General features: G+C 38.6%; 1 protein-coding gene across 11 annotated transcripts in view; it reads right to left on the bottom strand.

Moving 5' to 3' along the window:
- USP40 (ubiquitin specific peptidase 40) overlaps positions 1-26,224 on the bottom strand; it is a 93,969-nt gene that overhangs the window by 26,641 nt on the left and 41,104 nt on the right. For 8 of the 11 annotated variants that reach the window (XM_082395513.1, XM_082395512.1, XM_082395508.1 and 5 more), the window contains 8 exons: positions 25,424-25,508; positions 24,349-24,419; positions 23,345-23,664; positions 20,318-20,441; positions 18,856-18,913; positions 11,596-11,649; positions 10,748-10,836; positions 9,346-9,432 (listed from right to left, as the gene is read on the bottom strand). In XM_082395513.1, coding sequence (XP_082251639.1) covers positions 9,346-9,432; positions 10,748-10,836; positions 11,596-11,649; positions 18,856-18,913; positions 20,318-20,441; positions 23,345-23,664; positions 24,349-24,419; positions 25,424-25,508 — 888 coding nt within the window. Of the gene's footprint in view, positions 1-9,345; positions 9,433-10,747; positions 10,837-11,595; positions 11,650-18,855; positions 18,914-20,317; positions 20,442-23,344; positions 23,665-24,348; positions 24,420-25,423; positions 25,509-26,224 lie in introns of those variants that run through there. The other 3 variants (XM_082395516.1, XM_082395509.1, XM_082395510.1) reach the window with 3 other exon arrangements.

The following is a 26,224-nucleotide window of genomic DNA, read 5'->3' as shown; positions in this document are numbered from 1 at the left end:
AAACGACGACAATGACAACACAGTATGTTAAAACAGGGAACGGGACCAAAGCCATATTCAAAGCAAAGTGCAGTCTCAAAGGCCTCCATTATTTAAGAAAAACAAGCAATTGAGCCTTCAACCTAACTGTGTTCCAGACAGAGGAAACTGCCAGTGTAAAGGCCTGTTTGAGGAACAGCATAGTGACCAACGTGACTGGAGTAGAGCGAGCGAGAGTAATAGTTAGACATCTTTTTTTTTTTTTTTTAAAAGATACCAAAGGGCCAGATCACACAGGGCCTTGCAAGGTCACTCAGGGGCTCCCCCCCTCACCCCGAGTGAGATGGGAAAGCAGAGCAGGGTTGTGTGCAGAGGACTGACTGATCTTACACTTTAAAGCATTACTCCACTTCTTTGTAAGAACACACCCTGGGAGGTGTCAGGCTGGAAGGAAGGAGATCGGTTAGGAAGCTGCTGGAATAATCCAGATGAGATGTGAAGGGATGACAGCAGTGGAGGGAATAAGATGTGATCAGATCCCAGGTAAATCTTGATGGCAGAACCAAAACGATTTCCTGAAACACCGGTTATGAAGTAAGAAAGAAAAGAATCAAAGATGATTTCAAGGTTTTTGGCCTAAGCAAGCAGAAAATGGAGCCACCGTAATAGAAAAGGGAAATGTGAGTGAAGTATGTTTGAGAGAGATCAGGAGCTCTGCTGTGGGTGTGCTATAATTTGGGATGACAATCAGACAACCAAAGAGTAGCTGGACATATGAATATGGCGTCTACGACTTGAGCACGAGGTGCTCACAAGGCAGAGAGAAGAGGAAGCACAGGCTGAGAACGGGTAGGCCTGAGAGGTGGGAGGAAAACCTAAAGAGCTGCGGTCTTCTCAAAGCAAGTGACAAAAGTCATCAAGTATGTCACTGCTGCTGAAAGAGCAAGTAAGATGAAGACCGAGAACTGCTCACCGGACACAGCAACATGGAGGCCACTGACAGCCTTGAGAGAGCAGCTTCAGCTGGGGGAAGGGGGGTGGGTGGGCACAGGGAATGAATCTGCCTGCAGTGGGTTCAGGATAGAACAGAAGAAAGACATACACGTCGCACCTTTGAAAAGTTTTGTGGTTTCCGTTCTTTGAAACGAAAAAACACTAAAGTTACCCAAGGCCACATCCCAGGCACAAAATGACTAACCATCTTTTCCTCTAAGTAACTGCTGCCTTTCCAATGATATCTCTAGTCCCTCTTCACACTTCCAACCTACAAACATAAATAAGATACTGAATTGCCCCCCAATTCTTGATAGCATCCAATCCAAGATTAGCCCTTATCCCTCCTTAGAATCATCTAGCACAAGTCCAAACCTTATCAGGGACACTCTAATGTCTGATTCCTATGATATGTATCGCTTGCTGGCAGTAAGTCAATAATAAACCTTTTTTTAAAGCTAAAAAAACCCCCAAACAAAAAATGTATTAAAGTTAAAAGGCAAATGAAAACCTGGGAAAATATTTACAGCTTGTAACAAAGGGTAAAAAAGTATTTTATTTAAAAAATGTTTGGGGACTTCCCTGGTGGTGCAGTGGTTAAGAATCCACCTGCCCATGCAGGGGACACAGGTTCAAGCCCTGGGCCAGGAAGATCGCACATGTCGCGGAGCAACCAAGCCCGTGCGCCACAGCTACTGAGCCTGTGCTCTAGAGCCCTCAAGCCACAACTACTGAAGCCCACATGCCTAGAGCCCATGTTCCATAATAAGAGAAGCCACTGCAATGAGAAGCCTGCACACCATAACGAAGAGTAGCCCCCACTCGCCACAACTAGAGAAAGCCCGTGTGCAGCAACAAAGACCCAACGCAGCCAAAAATAAATAAAAATAAATTTATTAAAAAATTTTTAAAAATCGTTTTATCATGCAAAATTTCAAACACATGCAGAGGACAGTAAAATGAACCCTCCAGTATCCATTGCCAGTCTCAACTCCTGCTGTGGCCAGTCTTGTCAATACCCCACCCACTCCCCCTGACTTGCTCCTCACATTCTTTTGAAGCAAATGTCAGGTATCATTTCATTTATTGATATTCAGTACTCAGCTCTAAAAGATGAAGATTCTTTTAAAAAACGTAACTCTTAAATAATTATAATATCTAAAAAAATTAAGAATTCCTAAATAACAAATATTCCGTCAGTGTTCAAATTTCCTTACTTTCTCTTAAACTGTTACTACAGTTCTTTCGGTTTGAATCAAGGGCCACATAAATTCCATACATTGCACCCACCTGCTATTTCTCCTAAGTCTCCTTTAACCTACAGGCTGTCTCACACTGCAGTTGATTTCCTGAAGAGGAGGAGTTTCCCACTTCAGGACAGTGCTTACTGCAGGCCTGTGGTGCACGTAACAGGTTCCTCTGTCCCCTGCACTTCTTCTAAACTGGTACTCAGACCTAGAGGCTTGATCGGACTCAGGTCCAGTTTTTTTTTCTTTTGGCAAGAAGAGCACGGGTATTGTTTTGAACTTCTAAATGTCTGGGTGTTGCTCTTTTGGAGCTGTTAGCAGTTTATCAAAATCCTTGTTTAGATCCATTAATTCATTAGGAGTTGAAAAACAGTGATAGTCTAAAATTCCTTCTTCATTTTGTTAGCTGGGATATGTCTATTAAAAAAATCTTCTCATTATCTATTTGGTTGATGTGAGGTATAGTTTGCAAAGAAAAAGATAAATGCTTGATTCTTTCATTTATGGTTCCCTAGCATCCACTATAGGTAAGCAATGAATAGCATAGTTTTTAGGATCACTGTGAACTCATGGATTTTATGTATGTGTGAATCAATTTTCATTATTATTCCCACTGAGGTTCAAACTCTTATCTTCAGGTTGGCTCCTGACTCTCTTTGCTGATCCCAGAGGTCTTTGCTAGCTATACTGTTTTGTGTCCTGATAAGATGTTCCAGGCTCATCATACACTTTCCTGACCTAGATACAGAACCAGCCATTACTCCGAGAAGCCCTAGTTCCTCTAGGAAATGGTATTTAGTGACCACAACCTGAATGCTGGGGTGCTTGCTACTACCAGGTTGATCACTGTTTCTATAAGCCATTTCAGGGGACAGAGTAGAAAAATAATTTGTTAAAGAAAAAATATATCAGGTTCATTCTGACTCTTCTAATTCAAATTCAGGAGCACAAGGACTTCCCTGGTGGTCCAGTGGGTAACACTCTGTGCTCCCAATGCAGGGGGCCCGGGTTCAATCCCTGGCCAGGGAACTAAGATACCACATGCCATGGGGCAACTAAGCCTGCATGCTCTAGACCCTGCATGCTGCAACGAAGTGCCTGCGTGCTGCAATTACGACCCAACGTAACCAAATGAATAAATAAATAAATAGAATCCACCACAGGGCAGACAGAAGAAGCAAGAAAAACTACAATCCTGCAGCCTGTGGAACAAAAACCACATTCACAGAGAGATAGACAAGATGAAAAGGCAGAGGGCTATGTACCAGATGAAGGAACAAGATAAAACCCCAGAAAAGCAACTAAATGAAGTGGAGATAGGCAACCTTCCAGAAAAGAATTCAGAATAATGATAGTGAAGATGATCCAGGACCTCGGAAAAAGAATGGAGGCAAAGATCAAGAAGATGCAACAAATGTTTAACAAAGACCTAGAAGAATTAAAGAACAAACAAACAGAGATGAACAATACAATAACTGAAATGAAAAATACACTAGAAGGAATCAGTAGCAGAATAACTGAGGCAGAAGAACGGATAAGTGACCTGGAAGACAGAATGGTGGAATTCACTGCTGCGGAACACAATAAAGAAAAAAGAATGAAAAGAAATGAAGACAGCCTAAGAGACTTCTGGGACAACATTATATGCAACAACGTTCGCATTATAGGGGTCCTAGAAGGAGAAGAGAGAGAGAAAGGACCAGAGAAAATATTTGAAGAGATTATAGTTGAAAATTTCCCTAACATGGGAAAGGAAAGAGCCACCCAAGTCCAGGAAGCGCAGAGAGTCCCATACAGGATAAACCCAAGGAGAAACATGCTGACACACATAGTAATCAAACTGACAAAAATGAAAGACAAAGAAAAATTATTGAAAGCAGCAAGGGAAAAACGACAAATAACATACAAGGGAACTCCCATAAGGTGAACAGCTGATTTCTCAGCAGGAACTCTATAAGCCAGAAGGGAGTGGCATGACATATTTAAAGTGATGAAAGGGAAGAACCTACAACCAAGATTACTCTACCCAGCAAGGATCTCAGATTCGATGGAGAAATCAAAAGCTTTACAGATAAGCAAAAGCTAAGAGAATTCAGCACCACCAAACCAGGTCTACAACAAATGTTAAAGGAACTTCTCTAAGTGGGAAACACAAGAGAAGAAAAGGACCTACAAAACCAAACCCCAAACAATTATGAAAATGGTAACAGGAACATACATATCGATAATTACCTTAAACGTAAATGGATTAAATGCTCCAACCAAAAGACACAGGCTTGCTGAACGGATACAAAAACAAGACCCATCTATACGCGGTCTATAAGAGACCCACTTCAGACCTAGGGACACATACAGACTGAAAGTGAGGGGATGGAAAAAGATATTCCATGCAAATGGAAATCAGAAGAAAGCTGGAGTAGCAATACTCATATCAGATAAAATAGACTTTAAAATAAAGAATGTTACAAGAGACATATCAGATAAAATAGACTTTAAAATAAAGAATGTTACAAGAGACAAGGAAGGACACTACATAATGATCAAGGGATCAATCCAAGAAGAAGATATAACAATTATAAATATATATGCACCCAACATAGAAGCACCTCAATACATAAGGCAACTGCTAACAGCTATAAAAGAGGAAATCGACAGTAACACAATAATAGTGGGGGACGTTAACACCTCACTTACACCAATGGACAGATCATCCAAACACAAAATTAAAAAGGAAACACAAGCTTTAAATGTCACAATAGACCAGATAGATTTAATTGATATTTATAGGACATTCCATTCAAAAACAGCAGATTACACTTTCTTCTCAAGTGCACAAGGAACATTCTCCAGGATAGATAACATCTTGGGTCACAAATCAAGCCTCAGTAAATTTAAGAAAATTGAAATCATATCCAGCATCTTTTCTGACCACAACACTATGAGATTAGTAATGAATTACAGGGAAAAAAACGTAAAAAACACAAACACATGGAGGCTAAACAATACGTTACTAAATAACCAAGAGATCACTGAAGAAATCAAAGAGGAAATCAAAAAATACCTAGAGACAAATGACAATGAAAACACGACGATCCAAAACCTATGGGATGCAGCAAAAGCAGTTCTAAGAGGGAAGTTTATAGCAATGCAAGCCTACCTCAAGAAACAAGAAAAATCTCAAATAAACAATCTAAACTTACAACTAAAGGAACTAGAGAAAGAAGAACAAACAAAACCCAAAGTTAGCAAAAGGAACGAAATCATAAAGATCAGAGCAGAAATAAATGAAATAGAAACAAAGAAAACAGTAGCAAAGATCAATAAAACTAAAAGCTGGTTCTCTGAGAAGATAAACAAAATTGATAAACCATTAGCCAAACTCATCAAGAAAAGGAGGGAGAGGACTCAAATCAATAAAATAGAAATGAAAAAGGAGAAGTTACAACAGACACTGCAGAAATACAAAGCATCCTAAGAGACTACTACAAGCAACTCGATGGCAATAAAATGGACAACCTGGAAGAAATGGACAAATTCTTAGAAAGGTATACCCTTCCAAGACTGAACCAGGAAGAAACAGAAAACATGAACAGACCAATCGCAAGTAATGAAATTGAAACTGTGATTAAAAATCTTCCAACAAACGAAAGTCCAGGACCAGAAGACTTCACAGGTGAATTCTATCAAATATTTAGAGAAGAGCTAACACCCATCCTTCTCAAACTCTTCCAAAAAACTGCAGAGGAAAGAACACTCCCAAACTCATTCTATGAGGCCACCATCACCCTGATACCAAAACCAGACAAAGATACTACAAAAAAAGAAAATTACAGACCAGTATCACTGATGAATAGAAATGCAAAAATCCTCAACAAAATACTAGCAAAGAGAATCCAACAACACATTAAAAGGATTATACACCATGATCAAATGGGATTTATCCAGGGGACACAAGGATTCTTCAATATATGCAAATCAATCAACGGGATACACCATATTAACAAACTGAAGGAGAAAAACCATATGATCATCTCAATAGATGCAGAAAAAGCTTCTGACAAAATTCAACACAACTTATGATAAAAACTCTCCAAAAAGTGGGCATAGAGGGAACCTACCTCAACATAATAAAGGCCATATATGACAAACCCACAGCAAACATCATTCTCAATGGTGAAAAACTGAAAGCATTTCCTCTAAGATCAGGAACAAGACAAGGACGTCCACTCTCACCACTATTATTCAACAGTTTTGGAAGTCCTAGCCACGGCAATCAGAGAAGAAAAAGAAATAAAAGGAATACAAATTGGAAAAGAACTAAAACTGTCACTGTTTGCAGATGACATGACACTATACATAGAGAATCCTAAAGATGCCACCAGGAAACTACTAGAGCTAATCAATGAATTTGGTAAAGGTGCAGGATACAAAATTAATGCACAGAAATCTCTTGCATTCCTATACACTAGTGATGAAAAATCTGAAAGAGCAATTAAGGAAACACTCCCATTTTCCATTGCAACAAAAAGAATAAAATACCTAAGAATAAACCTACCGAGGGAGACAAAAGACCAGTATGCAGAAAACTATAAGACACTGATGAAAGAAATTAAAGATGATAGAAACAAATGGAGAGATATACCATGTTCTTGGATTGGAAGAATCAATACTGTGAAAATGACTACATTATCCAAAGCAATCTACAGATCCAATGCAATCCCTATCAAATTACCAATGGCATTTTTTACAGAACTACAACAAAAAATCTTAAAATATGTATGGAGAAAAAAAGACCCCGAAGAGCCAAAGCAGTCTTGAGGGAAAAAAACGGAGCTGGAGGAATCAGACTCCCTGACTTCAGACTATACTACAAAGCTACAGTAATCAAGACACTGGCACAAAAACAGAAATAAAGATCAATGGAACAGGACAGAAAGCCCAGAGATAAACCCACACACCTATGGTCAACTAATCTATGACAAAGGATGCAAGGATATACAATGGAGAAAAGACAGTCTCTTCAATAAGTGGTGCTGGGAAAACTGGACAGCTACATGTAAAAGAATGAAATTAGAACACTCCCTAACACCATACACAAAAATAAACTCAAAATGGATTCGAGACCTAAATGTAAGACCGGACACTATAAAACTCTTAGAGGAAAACATAGGAAGAACACTCTTTGACATGAATCACAGCAAGATCTTTTTTGATCCACTTCCTAGAGTAATGGAAATAACAACAAAAAAAACAATGGGACCTAATGAAACTTAAAAGCTTTTGCACGGCAAAGGAAACTACAAACAAGACAAAAAGACAACCCTCAGAATGGGAGAAAATATTTGCAAATGAATCAACGGACAAAGGATTAATCTCCAAAATATATAAACAGCTCATGCAGCTCAATATTAAAAAACATACAACTCAATCCAAAAATGGGCAGAAGACCTAAGTAGACATTTCTCCAAAGAAGACATACAGATGGCCAAGAAGCACATGAAAAGCTGCTCAACGTCACTAATTATTAGAGAAATGCAAATCAAAACTACAATGAAGTATCACCTCACACCAGTTAGAATGGGTATCCCACTACTGGGCATATACCCAGAGAAAACCATAATTCAAAAAGACACATGCACCCCAATGATCACTGCAGTATTATTTACAATAGTCAGGTCATGGAAGCAACCTAAATGCCCATCGACAGACGAATGGATAAAGATGTGGTACATATATACAATGGAATATTACTCAGCCATAAAAAGGAAGGAAGTTGGGTCATTTGTAGAGACGTGAATGAATCTAGAGACTGTCATACAGAGTGAAATAAGTCAGAAAGAGAAAAACAAATATTGTATATTAATGCATACATGTGGAACCTAGAAAAATGGTACAGATGAACCGGTTTGCAGGGCAGAAATAGAGACACAGATGTAGACAACAAACGTATGGACACCAAGGGGGGAAAGCAGTGGGGGGGGGGGGTGGTGGTGTGATGAATTGGGAGATTGGGACTGACATGTATACATTAATGTGTATAAAATGGATAACTAATAAGAACCTGCTGTATAAAAAAATTAAATTAAATTAAATTAAAAATTAAAAAAAATTTTAAATTATAAACAAATAAATAAATATTAAAAAAAGAAGTCTGCACACCACAACTAAAGATCCCGCATGCCGCAACGAAGATTCCCGCATGCCGCAACGAAGACACGGCGCAGCCAAAATAAATAAGTAAACAAACAAACAAATAAATATTTAAAAGAAAACAAAAAACAAATTCAGGAGTACAGGCTTTCTTTAACCACATTGATATTATCTGTCTCTCCATTTTCCAAGACTGAAAGTCCCTGTTCTCAGTGACATTAACATAATTGTCTGCTTTATCACACACACACATTCACACCTGTGTGTGTGAGATTATGTGTGTACACATAATGTAGAAACAGCAGAAGGAAATATGCCAAAATGTTAACATTAGTGGGATAAGGGATAATGAGGGGTTTTAATTTTTTTCTTTTAACCCGTTTTTATATATCTCAAATTTCTACAATAAACATGTATTATTGGTAGTCAGACAAGAAAAAAGAACAATCTTTTTTTTTTTTAAGAGATATAGGATTCTTTTTCTTTAAAAAAAAAAAAAATTATTTATTTATTTATGGCCATGTTGGGTCTTCGTTTCTGTGCGAGGGCTTTCTCTAGTTGCGGCAAGTGGGGGCCACTCCTCATCGCGGTGCGCGGGCCTCTCATTATCACGGCCTCTCTTGTTGCGGAGCACAGGCTCCAGACGCGCAGGCTCAGTAATTGTGGCTCACGGGCCCAGCCGCTCCGCGGCATGTGGGATCTTCCCAGACCAGGGCTCGAACCCATGTCCCCTGCATTGGCAGGCAGATTCCCAACCACTGCGCCACCAGGGAAGCCCAATAATCTTATTTTTAAAACCATAGCTGGCTCACCACCTTTCAAGCAATCCAAACTATTCTTTTAGTGAATACACAGAATTCTTTAAAGGATATTATGTAAACCCTACCCTTAGGATCTCAAAATCCTAACACAGGTTACCACTGCTCCCCATACCAAACACCCACAGACCCCGGCCACCCAAAGTAAAATTCCTTACATCTCTCACAGATATTGTTTCTTCTACTATGATCTCCATCTCTGTCCCAGGCTGAACATCGCTTCCCACAGCGAAAAACAGGAACAGCTAAGATCAAGATAGAGGTATAAATGCAATTTAATTTGAATTTCAAAATTCTATAAATATATTATTTATTTCCAAAACCGAAAAGCCAAAGGTCATAAAACTTTAATAGAAATCTCAAATTATGTAAAAACAAGTCTACGTTGGGTATTTTAAAGTTACAATTTAAACTATAATCTTTACTACCTAGAAATGTAAGATTCTTTATCACCAATGTTTTTACTCCTAAGAAACATCTCTCACAGACATTATTTATTCTAGTATGATCTCCATCTCTCTCTCTCAGTCATTCCTCAAAGAGACTTGCAATTACTATACACTATGAGCATTAACTGTGTTTTTTCTGAGTCATTAGTTTGTGACCTTACTTTCTGTCCAGAGGTCCCATATACTTTAACTCCCTGGAACCCACAGGAAAAATGTCAATCTGATCTCGTCAATTCAGTTCTTTACAGCCCTATTTTTCCTTTCTAACTCAACCACACTTGTCATGTTTTTTCTCCTAACTCAACCACACTTGTCATGTTTTTTCTCCTATGATCTTGTCATGCACTACTATTTGTTAGAGTTTGGGGAAGAACAAATTAAAGGGAGGTAGTTGGGAAAATAATGAAGTGGATTAGTTCCATATCAGGGATCTAGGAGCCATGGGGATCCTGATATGAGTTTAGCTTACCGTGATACAGTCTTAACAATAAGGACATCATTACGCTTTTGGACTATAATGAAAGTTTATTAAGTAGGTAGAGTTCTAGGCAAAGGTCATCCTGATAGTATTTTATAAATAAAATGAATACCGATAAAGAAAAATCTGCTGTGAGTCTATTATATTATTGCAAGGAGTAATTAAGTTCAAAATCAGTATACTTTATTTCATTAAATCTAAAATGCTGCCAGTTGTTACTCATTATTTTATGTACCACTAAGAAAGGAAGCATAGCATCAGCTACAGTGCAGGATGCCACTGACTGTAAGACGCATCTTAATCTCACAGATGTTAAAATGCAGGAGAAAAAGGGTACATTTTAGAATTTATGAATTATGGTGGTTGAAACTTGTGGCCACTCAACTTTAAAGATCTCCCTTAAACACAAAATTTTCACAGGAAAACCACCTTATGAATATACTTTGACATCGTATTTTTGACTTAAACACAGAGAACTATATGGATGTATTCCTAAATAAAAGGTATCATTTAAGGAAAAGAAAAATTTTAAGAAAAACAGTATTACTGCAGTAGTTAAGGAATGAATCATACAATTAAGAACTTCTGATCATGGTAAGGTTGGTTTGGGTCTGTCAGGTGATCTCCTTTTACCTGAGAGGAAGTTGGTGCTTTTCCAGGACACAGTCCCAATGAACTCCCCATCTTCAATTCTGCTTCCTTCAGAGTATAATTGTCTGGCACTAAAAAGAATTTTGATAACATGGTAAATGTTATTAATTCCTACCTTTGGGCAAACTAATACACTGAAATCAGCCTTTCTTCGTAAATCAAGAATGTTAAGAAAGAAAAAAACTGAGTTATACTCCAGGCAAAAGGATTATATACAGTTATGTTTGATCTTAGATTTTCTCACTCTAGAACGTATACTCTTGTTATCTGTACAGCAATGCTAAGAAATAAGAGGCAGCTATGAATGTTCTAGATTCATACTTAACAAAAGAGAGCTGTTGTCTGCATGGATTATGTAATATTCTGAATTGATTCATGCATGATGGACTAGCTTCTTCCAAGTTTAAAGCTGCTATGGTGACTACATCAAAAGAGTAAATTAAGTCTAATGACAAGATGCATTACAGAGGTAAGAATCAAGACTCTGGTTACTGTGATAACTGGTATCACAATAAAATTAGCAAAACAAATAAAAAACTTTGATAATAAATCTAGAAAGATACAACTAGGGCAAAACCATGACTAAAATGCATGTCAGCTAATCAGAAAGACCGGTGTTTTCCTTTAGAAAACAGAAGTGTTTGATTCTTGGTTAAGACTTTCTGTAATTCACAAGGAAGACACCTGGATGAAAGTCTGTTCTATAAACCGGTTCTAAAAGGTAACTTAAGAATATTAGGTATTGGAAGTCACTGTTTAAGGTAAAAGTGTTGAGGAAGATAGGTGGCATGAGTAGGTGTCAGCTTTTGAAGGCTACCAAAAAGATTTACCTGGACAAAGAAGCTTCCCGTTTCTATCAATAGGCCTCAAACAGCTGTCCTCGGCTATAAATAAAAAGATGCTGGTTAGTGCAGCGAACAAAGAAAACCAAAGAGAGATGCTATACTGTGTTAATTAGCAGGAAGCTAAAAAACCAAAAAAACAAGCAAAAAAACCCAACAACAAAAAACCACGTACAGGCAGTCTTCCCTTTGCACAGCAGTGCAGGACCCTAAGAATGCCTGTGCAAGTTGAAACTGTGCACAGAAATCTTAAAAAAAATTATGATTGTACTGTGACCTTTAAAATTTTTTGTCAAAACATTAAAAACTCTGTCAGTTACACATGTACAGTGAAATAAAAAAATAGCAAACTAATATTTACACTGTAATTTAAAACACTACAGGGGGCTTCCCTGGTGGCGCAGTGGTTAAGGATCTGCCTGCCAATGCAGGGGACACGGGTTCAAGCCCTGGTCCGGGAAGATCCCACATGCCGCGGAGCAACTAAGCCCATGCGCCACAACTACTGAGCCCGCGCTCTAGGGCCCGCAAGCCACAACTACTGAGCCCACATGCCGCAACTACTGAAGCCCGCGTGCTTAGAGCCCGTGCTCTGCAACGAGAGAAGCCACCGCAGTGAGAAGCCCACACACCGCAATGAAGAGCAGCCCCGGCTCGGCACAACTAGAGAAAGCCCATGTGCAGCAACCAAGACCCAACACAGCCAAAAATAATAAGATTAAAAAAAAAACCACTACAGACACTGAGAATTAAAATGTTTTCTTTGTAAAAAACACAAGAATAGTTGAAACAGGGATTGCTTTTGTCTCGTAGAGCTTGCAGTACAGGGTGACCATCTTCTCTAGCCCCTAATGATACTCTAAGTTTGCATCAGCTTCCAGTATTTTATGTTTTATACTTTCAATTTCATGAAATATCTACAAGAGCTCCTTTAACATGAAGTTTTTCTGCCAGCGTCGACTCCTCTGGGATATCTTCATATACTTTTCGTCACAACCACTTTCCTCACTCCTGTGAGTTTATGTTCATTAAGTTTCTCTGGCTGCACATCTGGATTCTCTCAAATGACAGCAGTGCCAGCATTCCCACAGCCAGCTATTTCTTCTACAGCTCCATATACTTTTGTTTCTCTCTCTGTCTTTTTAATAAATTTATTTATTTATTTATTTATTTTTTGGCTGTGTTGTGTCTTTGTGGCTGTGTGCGACTTTCTCTAGTTGCGGTGAGCGGGGGCTACTCTTCGTAGAGTAGCAGGGGTTACTCTACTCGCAGGCTTCTCATTGCGGTGGCTTCTCTTGTTGCGGAGCACGCACTCTAGGCGCATGGGCTTCAGTAGTTGTGGCTCTCAGGCTCTAGAGCGCAGGCTCAGTAGTTGTGGCGCATGGGCTTAGCTGCTCCGTGGCATGTGGGATCTTCCCGGACCAGGGCTCGAACCCGTGACCCCTGCATTGGCAGGCAAATTCTTAACCACTGCGCCACAAGGGAAGTCCCATATACTTTTGTTTCTTTCCTGCACTTTCACCATTGTTGGCTAATTCGATTATCCATTCTTGTAAGATGTTACCTGAGTTTACCACTGGGAGAAAAGGAGGCAATAAACTACACATTTTGTTGTCTATGTGGTGAAATTAATAGCAGCTATGCACTGACCAATTACTGATAGGCTTTAAAGACTGAAGTAACTGGTCACTGATCATGATGTACATGTTATTTCACAGTGATCTGCAGACTAAAGAGCTAGTAGCAAAGTTTGTACTTTATGCAATTACTCAGTTAATATCCAGTGGCAGCTGAAATTTGAACCATGCTGCTGGGTAAGATGAACGGTGGTAACTGAAATTCACGTGTATCAGAACTGTGCAGAGACTGCCTAGATTTAAGGTGAGTTAGGTGATTCTTATGCTCAGTTAGTAAACGGATTAGGGCCAGTATGCCCTGTTCTTGAGGATGCAAAGACTCCTGCTTTGTGGGAAGAAGTATATTAGGTTTTAATTCCAAACAGAATTCTTACCAAGTTGCATATGAAGTGGGGGAATTCAAAGGGGTGGAGGCTTCTGAGAGGGCAGGAATGAATGCCATGGGCCTTAGAAGTTCTAACTTTATCTGAACAGAACAGAACCTCTTTGAGACTCCTGAGTTCTAGCCCTTATACTACAGTAATGTGAAGCCAGCATAGAATTCTAATACAAACGCCTTGACAACTGAAACAGCTTATGTAAAAGAGTCCTTCAATTTAAAAAATGCTAACTTAAAATAGTGATTTAAAAAAATTTTCACTTTCATTCAACAAACGCCATGTATCTTCTATGTGCCAGGCACTGTCCTAGAAGCTGACAATAAGAAAAACCGCCATGGACTCTGCCCGCAAAGAGCCTCATCTAATGGGAGAGGTGGACATTCATAACACAAAACACAGGTAGTTACAGTGTAAGTGCTACGAAGGGAAGGACAGAGCATTAGAGTATGATAGATTAACTGAGATTGTGTAGCCAGGGACGACGGAAATAACATTTCAGCTGAGACCAAATGAGTGACTAAAGTTAGCAGATGAAGAGTAAAGGGAACAGAGTTCAAAAAGATTACAAGACTAAGAAGTCTCAGGGGGGCTTCCCTGGTGGCACAGTGGTTAAGAATCCACCTGCCGATGCGGGGGACATGGGTTTGATCCCTGGTCCGGGAAGATCCCACATGCTGCGGAGGAACTCAGCCCGTGCGCCACAGCTACCGAGCCTGAGCTCTAGAGCCCAGGAGCCACAACTACTGAAGCCTGTGCGCCTAGAGCCCAAGCTCCGTAACAAGAGAAGCCACCACAGTGAAGGGCAGCCCCCACTCTCCACAACTAGAGAAAGCCCACGAGCAGAAACAAAGACCCAACACAGCCAAAAATAAATATGTAAAAACAAAAAAACAAAAAACCTCCCTCTGCTTTAAAAAATAAAAAAGAAGTCTCGGGGGTGGAAGAGAGCCTGTGACCAGAAACTCCACAAAGTCAGCATGGGAAGTGTGCTGTGAATAAGCAGATGAGTGGACTGCAAGTTAGGCAGTGGTCAGACGAAGCAGGTCCCCGTAGGCTAGGAGCCCACAGGCAATCCACTACAAAGTACAAAGAGCACAACAGGGCTTTGAGCAGAGGGTGACATGATCTGATTCACCTACGTTTAAGAAGACCACTTGCTATGTAAACAATAGTTCGGAGGGAAGAAGGAGTGGAAGAAAGGAGATCTGTGACATGGGAAGACAACAAACTATTCATTTTAATAAACCATATATTCTTAAGTAACTTTATTGAGGTATAATTTACTTATAATAAAACACATCCAGTTTAAGCGCACAGTTTAAAAGAGGTCGATGAAAACACGCGGTAACCACCAGCAAATTGAGATATAATTTTCATCACCCCCCCCAATTCCCTCATGCCACTCCGTAGTCAATCCCCCATCCCCTAATTCTGATCTGCCTCTGTAACTACAGCTTAGGTTTTCTTTTTTGACAATTTCACATCGATAAGTGGAATCCTAAGAGTATTACTCTTTTGTGACTAGCTTCTTTTGCTTGGCATGATGTCTTTGAGATTCACCCATGTTTTGCATGGGGTGGTAGTTTACTTCTTTTATTGATGAATAGTATCCCATTGTATGGATACACCACAATTTGTTCACCTGCTCACTGACATTTGGATTGTTTCCCATTTTTGGTTATGAACATTTACATACAGTATTTGTAAGCATACATGTTTTAATTTTTCTTGGATAAAAATCCAGGAGAATTGATAAGTGAATGTTTAAATTCACAGGAAATAAGCTAACTCCTTACCAAAGTGACTATCATTTTACACTCCCACCAGCAATACACGGCAGTCCCAGTTGCTCCACATCTTTGATATCACTTAGTTTTGTCAGCATTTAAAATTTTAATCATTCTACTAAGCGTGCAGTGATGCGTCATTACGGTTTTAGTTTGTTGGCTAATGATACTGAGCATCTTCTCCTGTGCTTATTGGGAGTTCATAGGTAGATTTTCTTTTGTAAAGTGGCTTCCCAATTTGGGTTGTCTTCTGATCAGGTTATAAGTATTTTTTATATATCCTGGATGCAAGTCTATTGTCAAATACATGCTTTATAAATTTTTTCTCTCAGTTTGTGGCCTGCCTTTTCAAATGCCTTTTAAATTTTGTAGTAGTCTAATTTGCTTTTCCCTTCATGGTTTGTACTTTCTAAGTCCTATCTTTTAAAACATCTCTTCCTTATGGTAAAAGTAACAGAGATTTTCTATGTTTTCTCCCAGAAGTTTCATAGTTTTAGGTTTTAACATTTAAGTCTATGATCCATTTTTTTTTAAATTATTTATTTAATTTATTTTTGGCTGTGTTGGGTCTTCGTTGCTTCGCATGGGCCTTCCCTAGTTGTGGCAAGCGGGGGCTACTCTTTGTTGCAGTACACGGGCTTCTCATTGCAGTGGCCTCTCTTGTTGTGGAGCACAGGCTCTAGAGCGCAGGCTTAGCAGTTGTGGCCCACGGGCTTAGTTGCTCCACGGCATGTGGGATCTTCCCGGACCAGGGCTCGAACCCGTGTCCCCTGCATTGGCAGGCAGACTCCCAACCACTGCGCCACCAGGGAAGTCCTATGATCCATTTTGAGTTCATTTTTTACATGATGTAAGGCAAAGGTGGAGGTTCATTTTTGCATCTATTGATATCCAATTGGTCCAGCACTGTATGCTGAAATAGTATTTTTCCCCATGGAAATACCTTGGCACTTCTGTTGAAAGTCAACTGACTGAATATGTTTGCATCTATTTCTGGCTTTTCAATGTAGTTCTGTTGTAAATACTTTGGAACATTTCCACATATGATCTCTGTTGCACATTCTTCTTCTTAAAAGAGCCCTTAAAAAATGTAAAAACTATTCTTAGCTCACTGGCTGTGCAGAAGCAGGTTGTAGGCCACACGTGCTGAACTCTGCTCCATGCGTCTACCCTCATGACTACACACACTGTCTTGATTTCTATAGTTTCAGAGTAAGTCTTGAAATCAGATGGTGTAACTCTTCCAACTTTGTTCTTTATTTCCTCTAAAATTGTTACAGATACTTTAGGTTCTTTGCACTTCCACATAAATTTAAGAATCAACTTGTCAATTTCTACCAAAAAAAAAAAAAAAAAAAAACCTGCCAGAATTTTGAGTGAGAATGCACTGAATGTACAAATAAATTTTGAGAGAATTAGCCTCTTAATAGTACTGTCTTCTTTTTTAATTTTTTTTAATTTTTTTTTGTTTGTTTCAAGATTTTTAGGTTTTATAAAGGTATTGTATTAGCATAACAATGAAAAATTTAAAAGACCATCTCTAATCTCATTATCCTATCAAGCATTGTTTACATTTTTTTCACACACACACACTGTATTTTATTTTTACAAGAGATAAATAGACTGACACCAAGCATTGTAAATGGATGACCACAACAAAAGCAACAATGATTGCAATTACCAAACAGTACTGTGTCTTCTGATCCAAGAATATGGTACATCATTTAATTTATTTGGGTCTCCTTTTATTTTTCATGGCAATGTTTTCTAGTTTCCAGTGTACAGGTCTTGCACATATCTTGTTAAATTTACCCCCAAGTATTTCATGATAGTTTATGCTATTATAAATGTTTTCTTGATTTAATTTTGCATTTTTTTGTTGCTAGTAAACATATATGGATTTTTATATATTGATTTTGAGTTCTTGTTAAACTCACTTATTAATTCTAGTAGTTTTAATAGGATCCTCAGAGTATACAAGTAGATGATAAGCACATCAATAGTGCTCACCATCACTGCATCAGGAAAACGCAGTTAAACACAGGAGATACAAACTCATGTTCACTAAAATGGCTACAATCAAAAAGACAATTATAGGACTTCCCTGGTGGCAAAGTGGTTAAGAATCCACCTGCCAATGCATGGGACACGGGTTCAAGCCCTGGTCCGGGAAGATCCCACATGCCGCGGAGCAACTAAGCCCGTGTGCCACAACTACTGAAGCCCGCATGCCTAGAGCCCATGCTCCGCAACAAGAGAAGCCACTGCAATGAGAAGCTCGCGCTCGCCGCAACTAGAGAAAGGCTGTGCGTGGCAACGAGGACCCAACACAGCCAAAAATAAATAAAATTAAAAAAAAAAAAGACAGTTATAAACATCGGCAAGGCTGTGAAGAAACTGCAACCCTGATGCACTGCCAGTGGGTACGTAAATGATTCAGCCACTTTGGAAAATAGTACGGCAGTTTCTTACAAAGTTAAACATAACTTTGCCATATGACCCAGCAGTTCCAATTCTGTACATCCACCCAGGAGAATTGAAAACACAGGTCTATACAAAGACATAATGTTTACAGCAGAATCAGTCATAAAAGCCCCAAAGTGGAAACAATCCAAATGTCCATCAACTGGTAATGAACCAACAAAATGTGATATATCCATACAATCCGTACAACATATTCCTTTTTATCCAGTCAGCAATAAAAAGTAACAAACTACTGAAACATGCTGAATCATGGATGAATCTCAAAAATGATACACTGAGTGAAAGAAGCCAGACACAAAAGACTACACATTACATGCTTTCATCTACATGAAATGACCAGAAAAGCATGTCAAAAGAAACAGAAAGTAGATGAATGGCTGTCAGGGGCTTGGTATGTAAATGGGAACGAGAGATCTTTTTGGAGTGATGGAACTGTTCTAAAACTGGATTGCTGTGATGGTTGTACGACCTTATACATTTACTAATAATCACTGAATTATGCTTAAAATGGACGTTTTATGATATGTAAATTATACCTCAATAAAGCTGTAAAAGAAAACCTAATGCCGAGTGAACAGTGTGTTTGTGGAATGTTATTTTCATTAAGATAGAATTTACATAAATGTAAAAATACAATATACACACATACATATATAGAGAGAGGTATAATATATATAGTACAATGTGAATGCACGAACTAGATACACACCCAAATCAGATACACTGGTTGCATCTGGGGAGGGAGGATAGGTCTGAGGAGGAGAACATAGAGGACTTTATTTGTAATGTTTGAGGCGAAAACAAACACATGGCAAGATGTTAACATTTGTCCATTTTGGGTGGTAGATAACGTGAGTTTTCCCTAATTATTTTTTTGAACTCTCCCATATTTTTTTTCAATTAAAAATCAAAACAAAACTAAATTAAACCAAAAAACCAAAAGCAAACATAAATGATTACCTAGTTCCTTCATTAATTTTAATTCCTTTACGGCTTTAATTCGAATATCAAACACCACCTAAAATAGAGAAATAAACTAATGACTGTGTATAAGTTAAAAACAATGGGAGGAGAAGAAAATGAAGACTGTCAGTGTGTGCATATACAGGTTGAGTTATTAACTACCTTACATTTAGCAGTTTTTGCCTACTTGAAAAAAATTTTTTTCCATCCCTGAAATTCTTTTCTCTCTTCTACACAGTCAAAGGCAAAAACTTAGATCTTGGTTAAGTTTTCACCAAATTGATAATAATTGGAATGGAAAGGCCGCCTACAGAAAACTTTAGAAAACTAAAGACATAATAGTAGCGAAAGGCAAAAGTTGACAAACAGTTAAGCTTTCTGATGATAGCAAATAAAAGAAACTATAGGTTTCTTTATGTTAAGAATGATGAATTCAGGGCCAGTGCAGGGGACATGGGTTCGATCCCTGGTCTGGGAAGACCCCACATCTTCATTAATAATATAATATAAAACTGTACTAATAATTAACAAGCATTAATAATATAAAAATGTACTAATCCAAGGGTACTATTTAAAATTTCTACTTAAATTATTTTAGATTGTGTTTCCTTTTCTTTTTAAAATTTAGGCTAATTGCCTCTAGGGCATAAAATCGTGGAAATTTAGGGGTAAAGCTGACGACAGAGATCACTGACTCTACTTCCCCACTGGTGTCCCCCCACTGTGCCCCCCACTGTGCCAAGAAGGAACAGAGCCTGCAGTAGTCAAGGACTGCACCAGCCTCCCATTAGGGGTCAGGGCGGTAGGTCTCCTGAGCTTTGGGGCATTGACCTTATACTGTTCCCACTAATGTGCAAACAAACCTTAAGAAACTATAATTTTATATAAAAGAAAACATTCTAAGTTTTTAAAATAAAGTTACAGAAAAACTTAATAAATGGAGACTACATAAATATAAAAAGATGTTTCCTGAAATAATGTTTAAGGAAACCAGTATAATAGTCTTAAATGGAAAACTGAAAAAAATCCCTTTGAAGAGCAACTGGCTTTATACAGAGCACAGAGTATACTGCAGAGCAATTTAAGATAAACTTTAAAAAACCCAAACACCAAAGAACACAAAACCAAAACATATATACCTTGTTTTAAAAGTATAGAAAAGACTCTTGAAAATAGCATTTCACAGTTATCAAAGTCAGAAGATTCCATGAACTAATTAAAAAGGTAACTCCCACATTCTAATTCTAGGCTTTGGAGGGAAAAAAAGGCATATATTTTCTTGAAATATGCCAAGGGCTAACAAAGGTAAATAAGCAATAATCAAATGTTACAAATAAAAAGGTGATTTCTTAAGATTTAGAAGTTTACTGAGACAACTGTTCTGAAAGATTAAGGTATTGCTTTCTAAATAAAATTGTATTAACTAAAAACTGTCAACCACACTTAATAGTCTACTCACTGTGTTAAGAGTTGCTGATATTTTAACTTGCTCTTCTTCAGAGTCTAATTGGCATAAGTTTTTAACTTGGAGCCAGTCAATCTCATTCACACTGGTGATCCATTTCCCTTGTTTGGTCAACAAACTGTAGGTAAAAAGATATTTAAAAAATGTGTCTTTACACAGCCCTTTTATGGATCAGAGAGGATTGGAAAATTCATGCTTTACTTTAGGCACCGCTTCCAAAATTCTGCATGTGTCACTTAATGTGACTAATTAAAGGTGACCAAGTTCTACTGAGTTGGGTTTTTGAAAGTTCACTATCTTTTTAGGGTAGTGTTAAGACAGTATTCCACAGAGTCTATATTCATGATTCCAAATATTCTTTGATTTATACAAATAATTTGTTGCCACATTTTTCAAAGGGAACTGTTGTAATTGAACAATCAGTTGTTAACGTCCACCTGCACACTGCAATCACTAGGGGAGCTCTAAAGGAGTACCTACACCAGAAGCCCACCCATAGACTTCAGTAGCTTAACAGCAGGACAGCATGCACAGCCGTGCAGACTGACGCAGAATAAAAGCACCACATCTAATGGATATCATGCACATCACATACACTGTATGTTTGTATTTTTATTATAGAGGTTTTAAAAAATTTTATGATAGCAGATGGCAGTGGAGTGTCTTGTTCTAACAAGATTTCCCTACAGATAATAGTAAAGGTTCTTGAGGAAGGAGCGACTTCTTTTTTTTTAAAAACGGCTCTGATGTCCTGCTAGCCATGTTTTTTTTTGTTTTTTTTTTTTTAATTTATGTTTTATTTATGGCTGTGTTGGGTCTTCGTTTCTGTGCGAGGGCTTTCTCCAGTTGTGGCAAGCGGGGGCCACTCTTCATCGCGGTGCGCAGGCCTCTCGCTATCGCGGCCTCTCTTGTTGCGGAGCACAGGCTCCAGACGCGTAGGCTCAGCAATTGTGGCTCACGGGCCCAGCCGCTCCGCGGCATGTGGGATCTTCCCAGACCAGGGCTCGAACCCGTGTCCCCTGCATTGGCAGGCGGATTCTCAACCACTGCGCCACCAGGGAAGCCCAGGAGCGACTTCTTACTAATTCACACAGAGGCACTGAGCGAAGTCCTCTCTGGGAGTGTGCAGCAGAGCCCTAAAACACAATTCTACTCTTCATTTCAGTTATTCCACTCTGGGACTCCACCTTGAGTTAGCAATCTTAAATAGAGCAAAGTTTTACGGACAAAGACGTTCCCTGAAGACCACCTTAAAATAATGAAAAACTGGACGATAACAAGGATGCTAGCTAAACTATTTACCACTTACTATGTGTAAACACCTGTCAGCTCTTAACTCTTTCAATCCTTACAACTGTATGAAGCTGGTACTAATTATTATGCTCATTTTACAGAAGAAGAAATTGAGCAGAGAGATGATGTAACTTGCCCACGGTCACACTACTATTAAGTGATAAAGCTGGAAACAAAGCCAGGCAGCTGGCCCTCAAGGCCTTGTCCCTACCCACTCCTCACACAGGAGCAGTCAGGTAACCTATAACATCAACATAGGTTATTATGCAGCCATGAAATGAGGTTTATGAAGAGCCTTCAAACATGAGGGGAAAGCAGCATGTAACTATTTACCTACAAAATCATTACTATTATGTTTAAAAAGAAAAAAACCGGACTTCCCTGGTGGCACAGTGGTTGAGAATCCGCCTGCCAATGCAGGGGACATGGGTTCAAGCCCTGGTCCGGGAAGATCCCACATGCCGCGGAGGAACTAATAAGCCCGTGCGCCACAAATACTGAGCCTGCGCTCTAGAGCTTGAGAGCCACAACTACTGAAGCCCGCGCACCTAGAGCCCGTTCTCCACAACAACAGAAGCCACAACAGTGAGAAGCCCGTGCACCGCAACGAAGAGTAGCCCCCGCTCGCCGCAACTAGAGGAAGCCCGCGCACAGCAACAAAGACCCAACGCAGCCAAAAAACATATATATAAAAAATAATAATAAATTAATAAGAAAAAAACCTTTCAAAACAAAAACCCAATTATTCGAGCTCAGAAAGCTAACAGTGACAGACACTGCATGAGTGGTATGGGGATGCTGTTTTGGGTCTCCTGTCTTCACCTCTACATTTCCCAAGTCCTAATGAATGTATATTACTTTCTAAAAAGAAATATATAATAAACTTTTAAATTAAATAAACAAGGTAGGGAAATAAATGTCTGGAAAACACTTGTCGAAAACAGAGTGATAACTGTAATACAAAATAAACACACTTCCCAAGTGCTCTGCTTCTCTATGTCACAGCCACTAATAAACAATAATACAGAGCCTCTGTAATCTAAGTATAGTCATAGCACTGATACAGCAGGGAACGGATTCACTGGTCATAACCCGAAGTCTTCAGTGTATGGAAATCGGGGGGGTTACAGGGTATGATAATGCTGGCCACAGAGACGTACTGGCACAGACATGGGTAACACAAACGAGGAGAGGAAGCACTCCTGAGCTTCGCGTGTGACTTACAGGAACCAAGGCTGCAACTCCCCAAGCAACTGCCTCACCTGGGCAGCTGGGAGGATCTCAAGCATCATAAAAAGGATTATAACAAAAAACTGAATTGCGTTCTCAGATTCTTGCGACAAGACAGACAAATTTAGCTGTGATAATACCTTCCTCATGAAAAATTTTAGGAACTTTCTCTGTGAGAATGTGCCCTCCATCTTATAATGAGTGCTAATCAGAATTATTTGATAAGATTCTGCTTTACTGCCAACTAATCTACACTATATCTAGCCTATACCTATATTATTCAGTTACCACATTTACCAAAAAAAAAATCACATTACAATATCATTTTTCTCCAGGTTGCCTAACCACGAACATTCCTATTTACAATATATAGAACACAATGTCTAGAAATAAAGAGAAACATTTAACTCATCATTATTAACATAAAGCTTTAGAGTTCTAAGACATAGCACTGTAACTAAAATCAGTTCAAAAAGAGTTCTCTTCTTAGCATGTTACCTGTTACCGTCATTAGAATCCTGAATTAAAATCGAGCTTCCGTTTCTGAGACCTTGTTCTCTGAATGTCTTCTTCAAGTCTTCCTTGGGAATGGTGGTCCAGCTCTCTTCACCTACAGACTCAGTCTTGTTGACTAAGATGACTCCGTCTGGGATTGCAAAGGCTGTGAATACACTACCTATTTCTGCATTAGATGGAAAGACATGTGGAGAGTCTATCAACTGCTGACACTCCTCTTCTTCATTGCTTGTTGCCGGATGAAGAATGTTTAAAAGCAGAGGTTCACAGTCACTACCAGCTGGAATCTGGATTCCGCCAACCTACAACAATATCAAGTCAGCCATTAGTATAGTTCATATTTGCCAAAATTAAGTCAACACAGTAATGTAGTAAAAGACTCTTGTAGAACAATTCCCATTTTTTTTCTTTTCAAGTGAAATAAAGTTTTCACAAATGTCTTTTAAGTATCAGAAGAACAGCTTTAGATTTTTGAAACTTTTTCTTAGCCATCTTTTACTTCTTAGGAGAGAAATCTGAAGTGGAGACAGACATGTGAGTCCTCAGCAGTGGTAAATTTATGAGGTGGACCAAGGACAGTCCATTGAGTGGGTGAGATGCTCCTCACTGCTTTCTTGACTGTGCTCCCTTAAGTCACCTCCAGCCCTACCAGTGTAACGAACCGCTCCCTTCTGAAACCTCATCAAGAGTATGTACAGACCCTCCTGCTCACTTATTTTAGTGCAGTGACCCACACTACGTGCCTGAAGGATACAGACTGATTATTTACCTTTGCGTCTAGCTTCTGACACACAGCCTGGCACCATGGAGGTGTTCTACAACTATCTCTTGAACATATAACCAACACTGATTGTACTTAAAATTTATTGGATATTTCAGCAGTTTTCTAATATGTAAGTGCCATCACATATGCTGAATAAAATTTTATCACAATAACTTAAAAAATATCCAAAACTCTCATGAACATTTCTTCAACACTTATTTACCTCCACCCCATTCCATACAAAGATGTCTTCCCCATCAGCAATTTCAATTTCACACAGTGTCAGGTGATCTCCTAGGAAGATGAGATTATCAGTGAAACCATTCTCATGATCATCAAAAAAAAATTTAACTATAGCAACAGCCAAGACACAAACATTTGTTTGAAAAAAAGCATTCTCATTGAGGAAAACTAAGAAAAAGGGAGTAATTATGATTGTTATATTGATATTATTTTATATTATTTTTATCTTTATTCCTTCCATCACGCTCTTTAGCCTTTTTTTTTCTCCATTTTCATTTTATGTAAGCATTTCCCCCATAAGATTTGTGGGCATGAAAGCAGGAAAAAAAAAAGTTAATGTAAAGGTCAACTGTACTTGACACTGTGAACATGGGGAAGGCTTACACATCAAACAGTCCTCACTCACCCACTAATGAGCTGTATGCCCTTGTGGACTTCAAGCCTCTATGCTTCAGTTTCCTCATTTATGAAATGGGGATAAAAAAATTTTGTGAAAATCAAATGAGATAATTTACACAAAACACTTATCTCGGTATTTGGCACCATGAAGTCCAAGATAAATGTTACTGCTGCTACTGCTATTATTGTTCTGTTGTTATTTAAAGGAAGTACTTTTAAGCTCCCGAAGTACTTTTGTTTTGCTACAAAGTCTGAAGCTGAGATTGGATTAAAAAAACAAGCCATATTAAACAAGATTTAAATGGTTTCAAACCATTTTGCTCAGAAGTTTGTGGTAATATAAAAAAATTTCCAAAGCCTTTAAGAAAAAATTTGTTTAGGTAGAGAAGTAGCCTTAATTTCAGAAAACATAAAACATTTCCATGTTAGCAAAATTTCACACATTACATATATTGGATACATTATAAACTAAATAAATTGTTTTATTAAATATAAAAAACTAAATATATTATTTGTTAAAACCAATATGATGAGAACCTGCACAGCTAAGAAAAGTAGTATGTAGGGAAAGACTGGCCAAGAGCAGAAAGTCACAGATGAGCGCCACAAAATGTACATATACACAGTAAGTTGCTGTGTTTTAATATTTCTCTTACCATCAAGTGTCTGGTAAACATGAAGTCCTGCTGGTACAAACTTTGCAACACTAAGAACCATATCTCCTTCCCAAAATTCTAACAGCTACAGAATATGAATGAAAGAAAAGAGAACAATGAAAAATCACATATAGATCACTTTTCCAGGTTAAGTAAGAAGAGCACTGTGCCAATTTACTTATGTAGCTGATACAGGGAACAAGCAAATGAATACGACAATCCCCACCCAGCACCCAAAATGAGGAAAGTGGACGTCTTTCAATGTTAAATCAGTCAAATCCAAAGATGGTTCATCTCACATCCATTAGTGACTGAAGAACCTTGACATACACAAAGAGCACAATGACCATCTAAACAACAACCATTTCTACTTAATTTATGGGAAGATCACTTTTATCAGCAGGCAAAATGATCAGTGTGCCAGCCCAGGAGTCCTGGTCCAAAAGAGCAAAAATTATGTGTTTAATCAGCACTATTCAGGGAAAAGCAGCACACATGAATACTCTTGTTTCTCAAAAGGAATGTCTCCCACTGTAAATTTAAAAAGTAGCATTACCAGTTTATTTAATAGATTACCAGGGATTTGTTTTTTAAGTTTCTAGCTCCAAGACTCTGGGGACTGTGGTAACCTCACCAAAACAATGTCACCCATAAAGGTCAGTCCTATTTAGTCCCTCTCCACAATCACAAGATAGTTCTCTTAAAAAGAAATTTCATACTTACACATGATTACTTAACTGTCAGTCTCTCAGCCTCTTGCCAGTGGCTTAATTCTAAGATAATAGAGATGTGCACTTAAAC

Source organism: Balaenoptera borealis (assembly GCF_965194805.1).
Source record: "Balaenoptera borealis genome assembly, chromosome: 6".
NCBI classification, from domain to species: Eukaryota; Metazoa; Chordata; class Mammalia; order Artiodactyla; family Balaenopteridae; genus Balaenoptera; species Balaenoptera borealis.
Note: the sequence above shows the minus strand (reverse complement) of the source record. Positions and strands in the feature narration are given on the sequence as shown.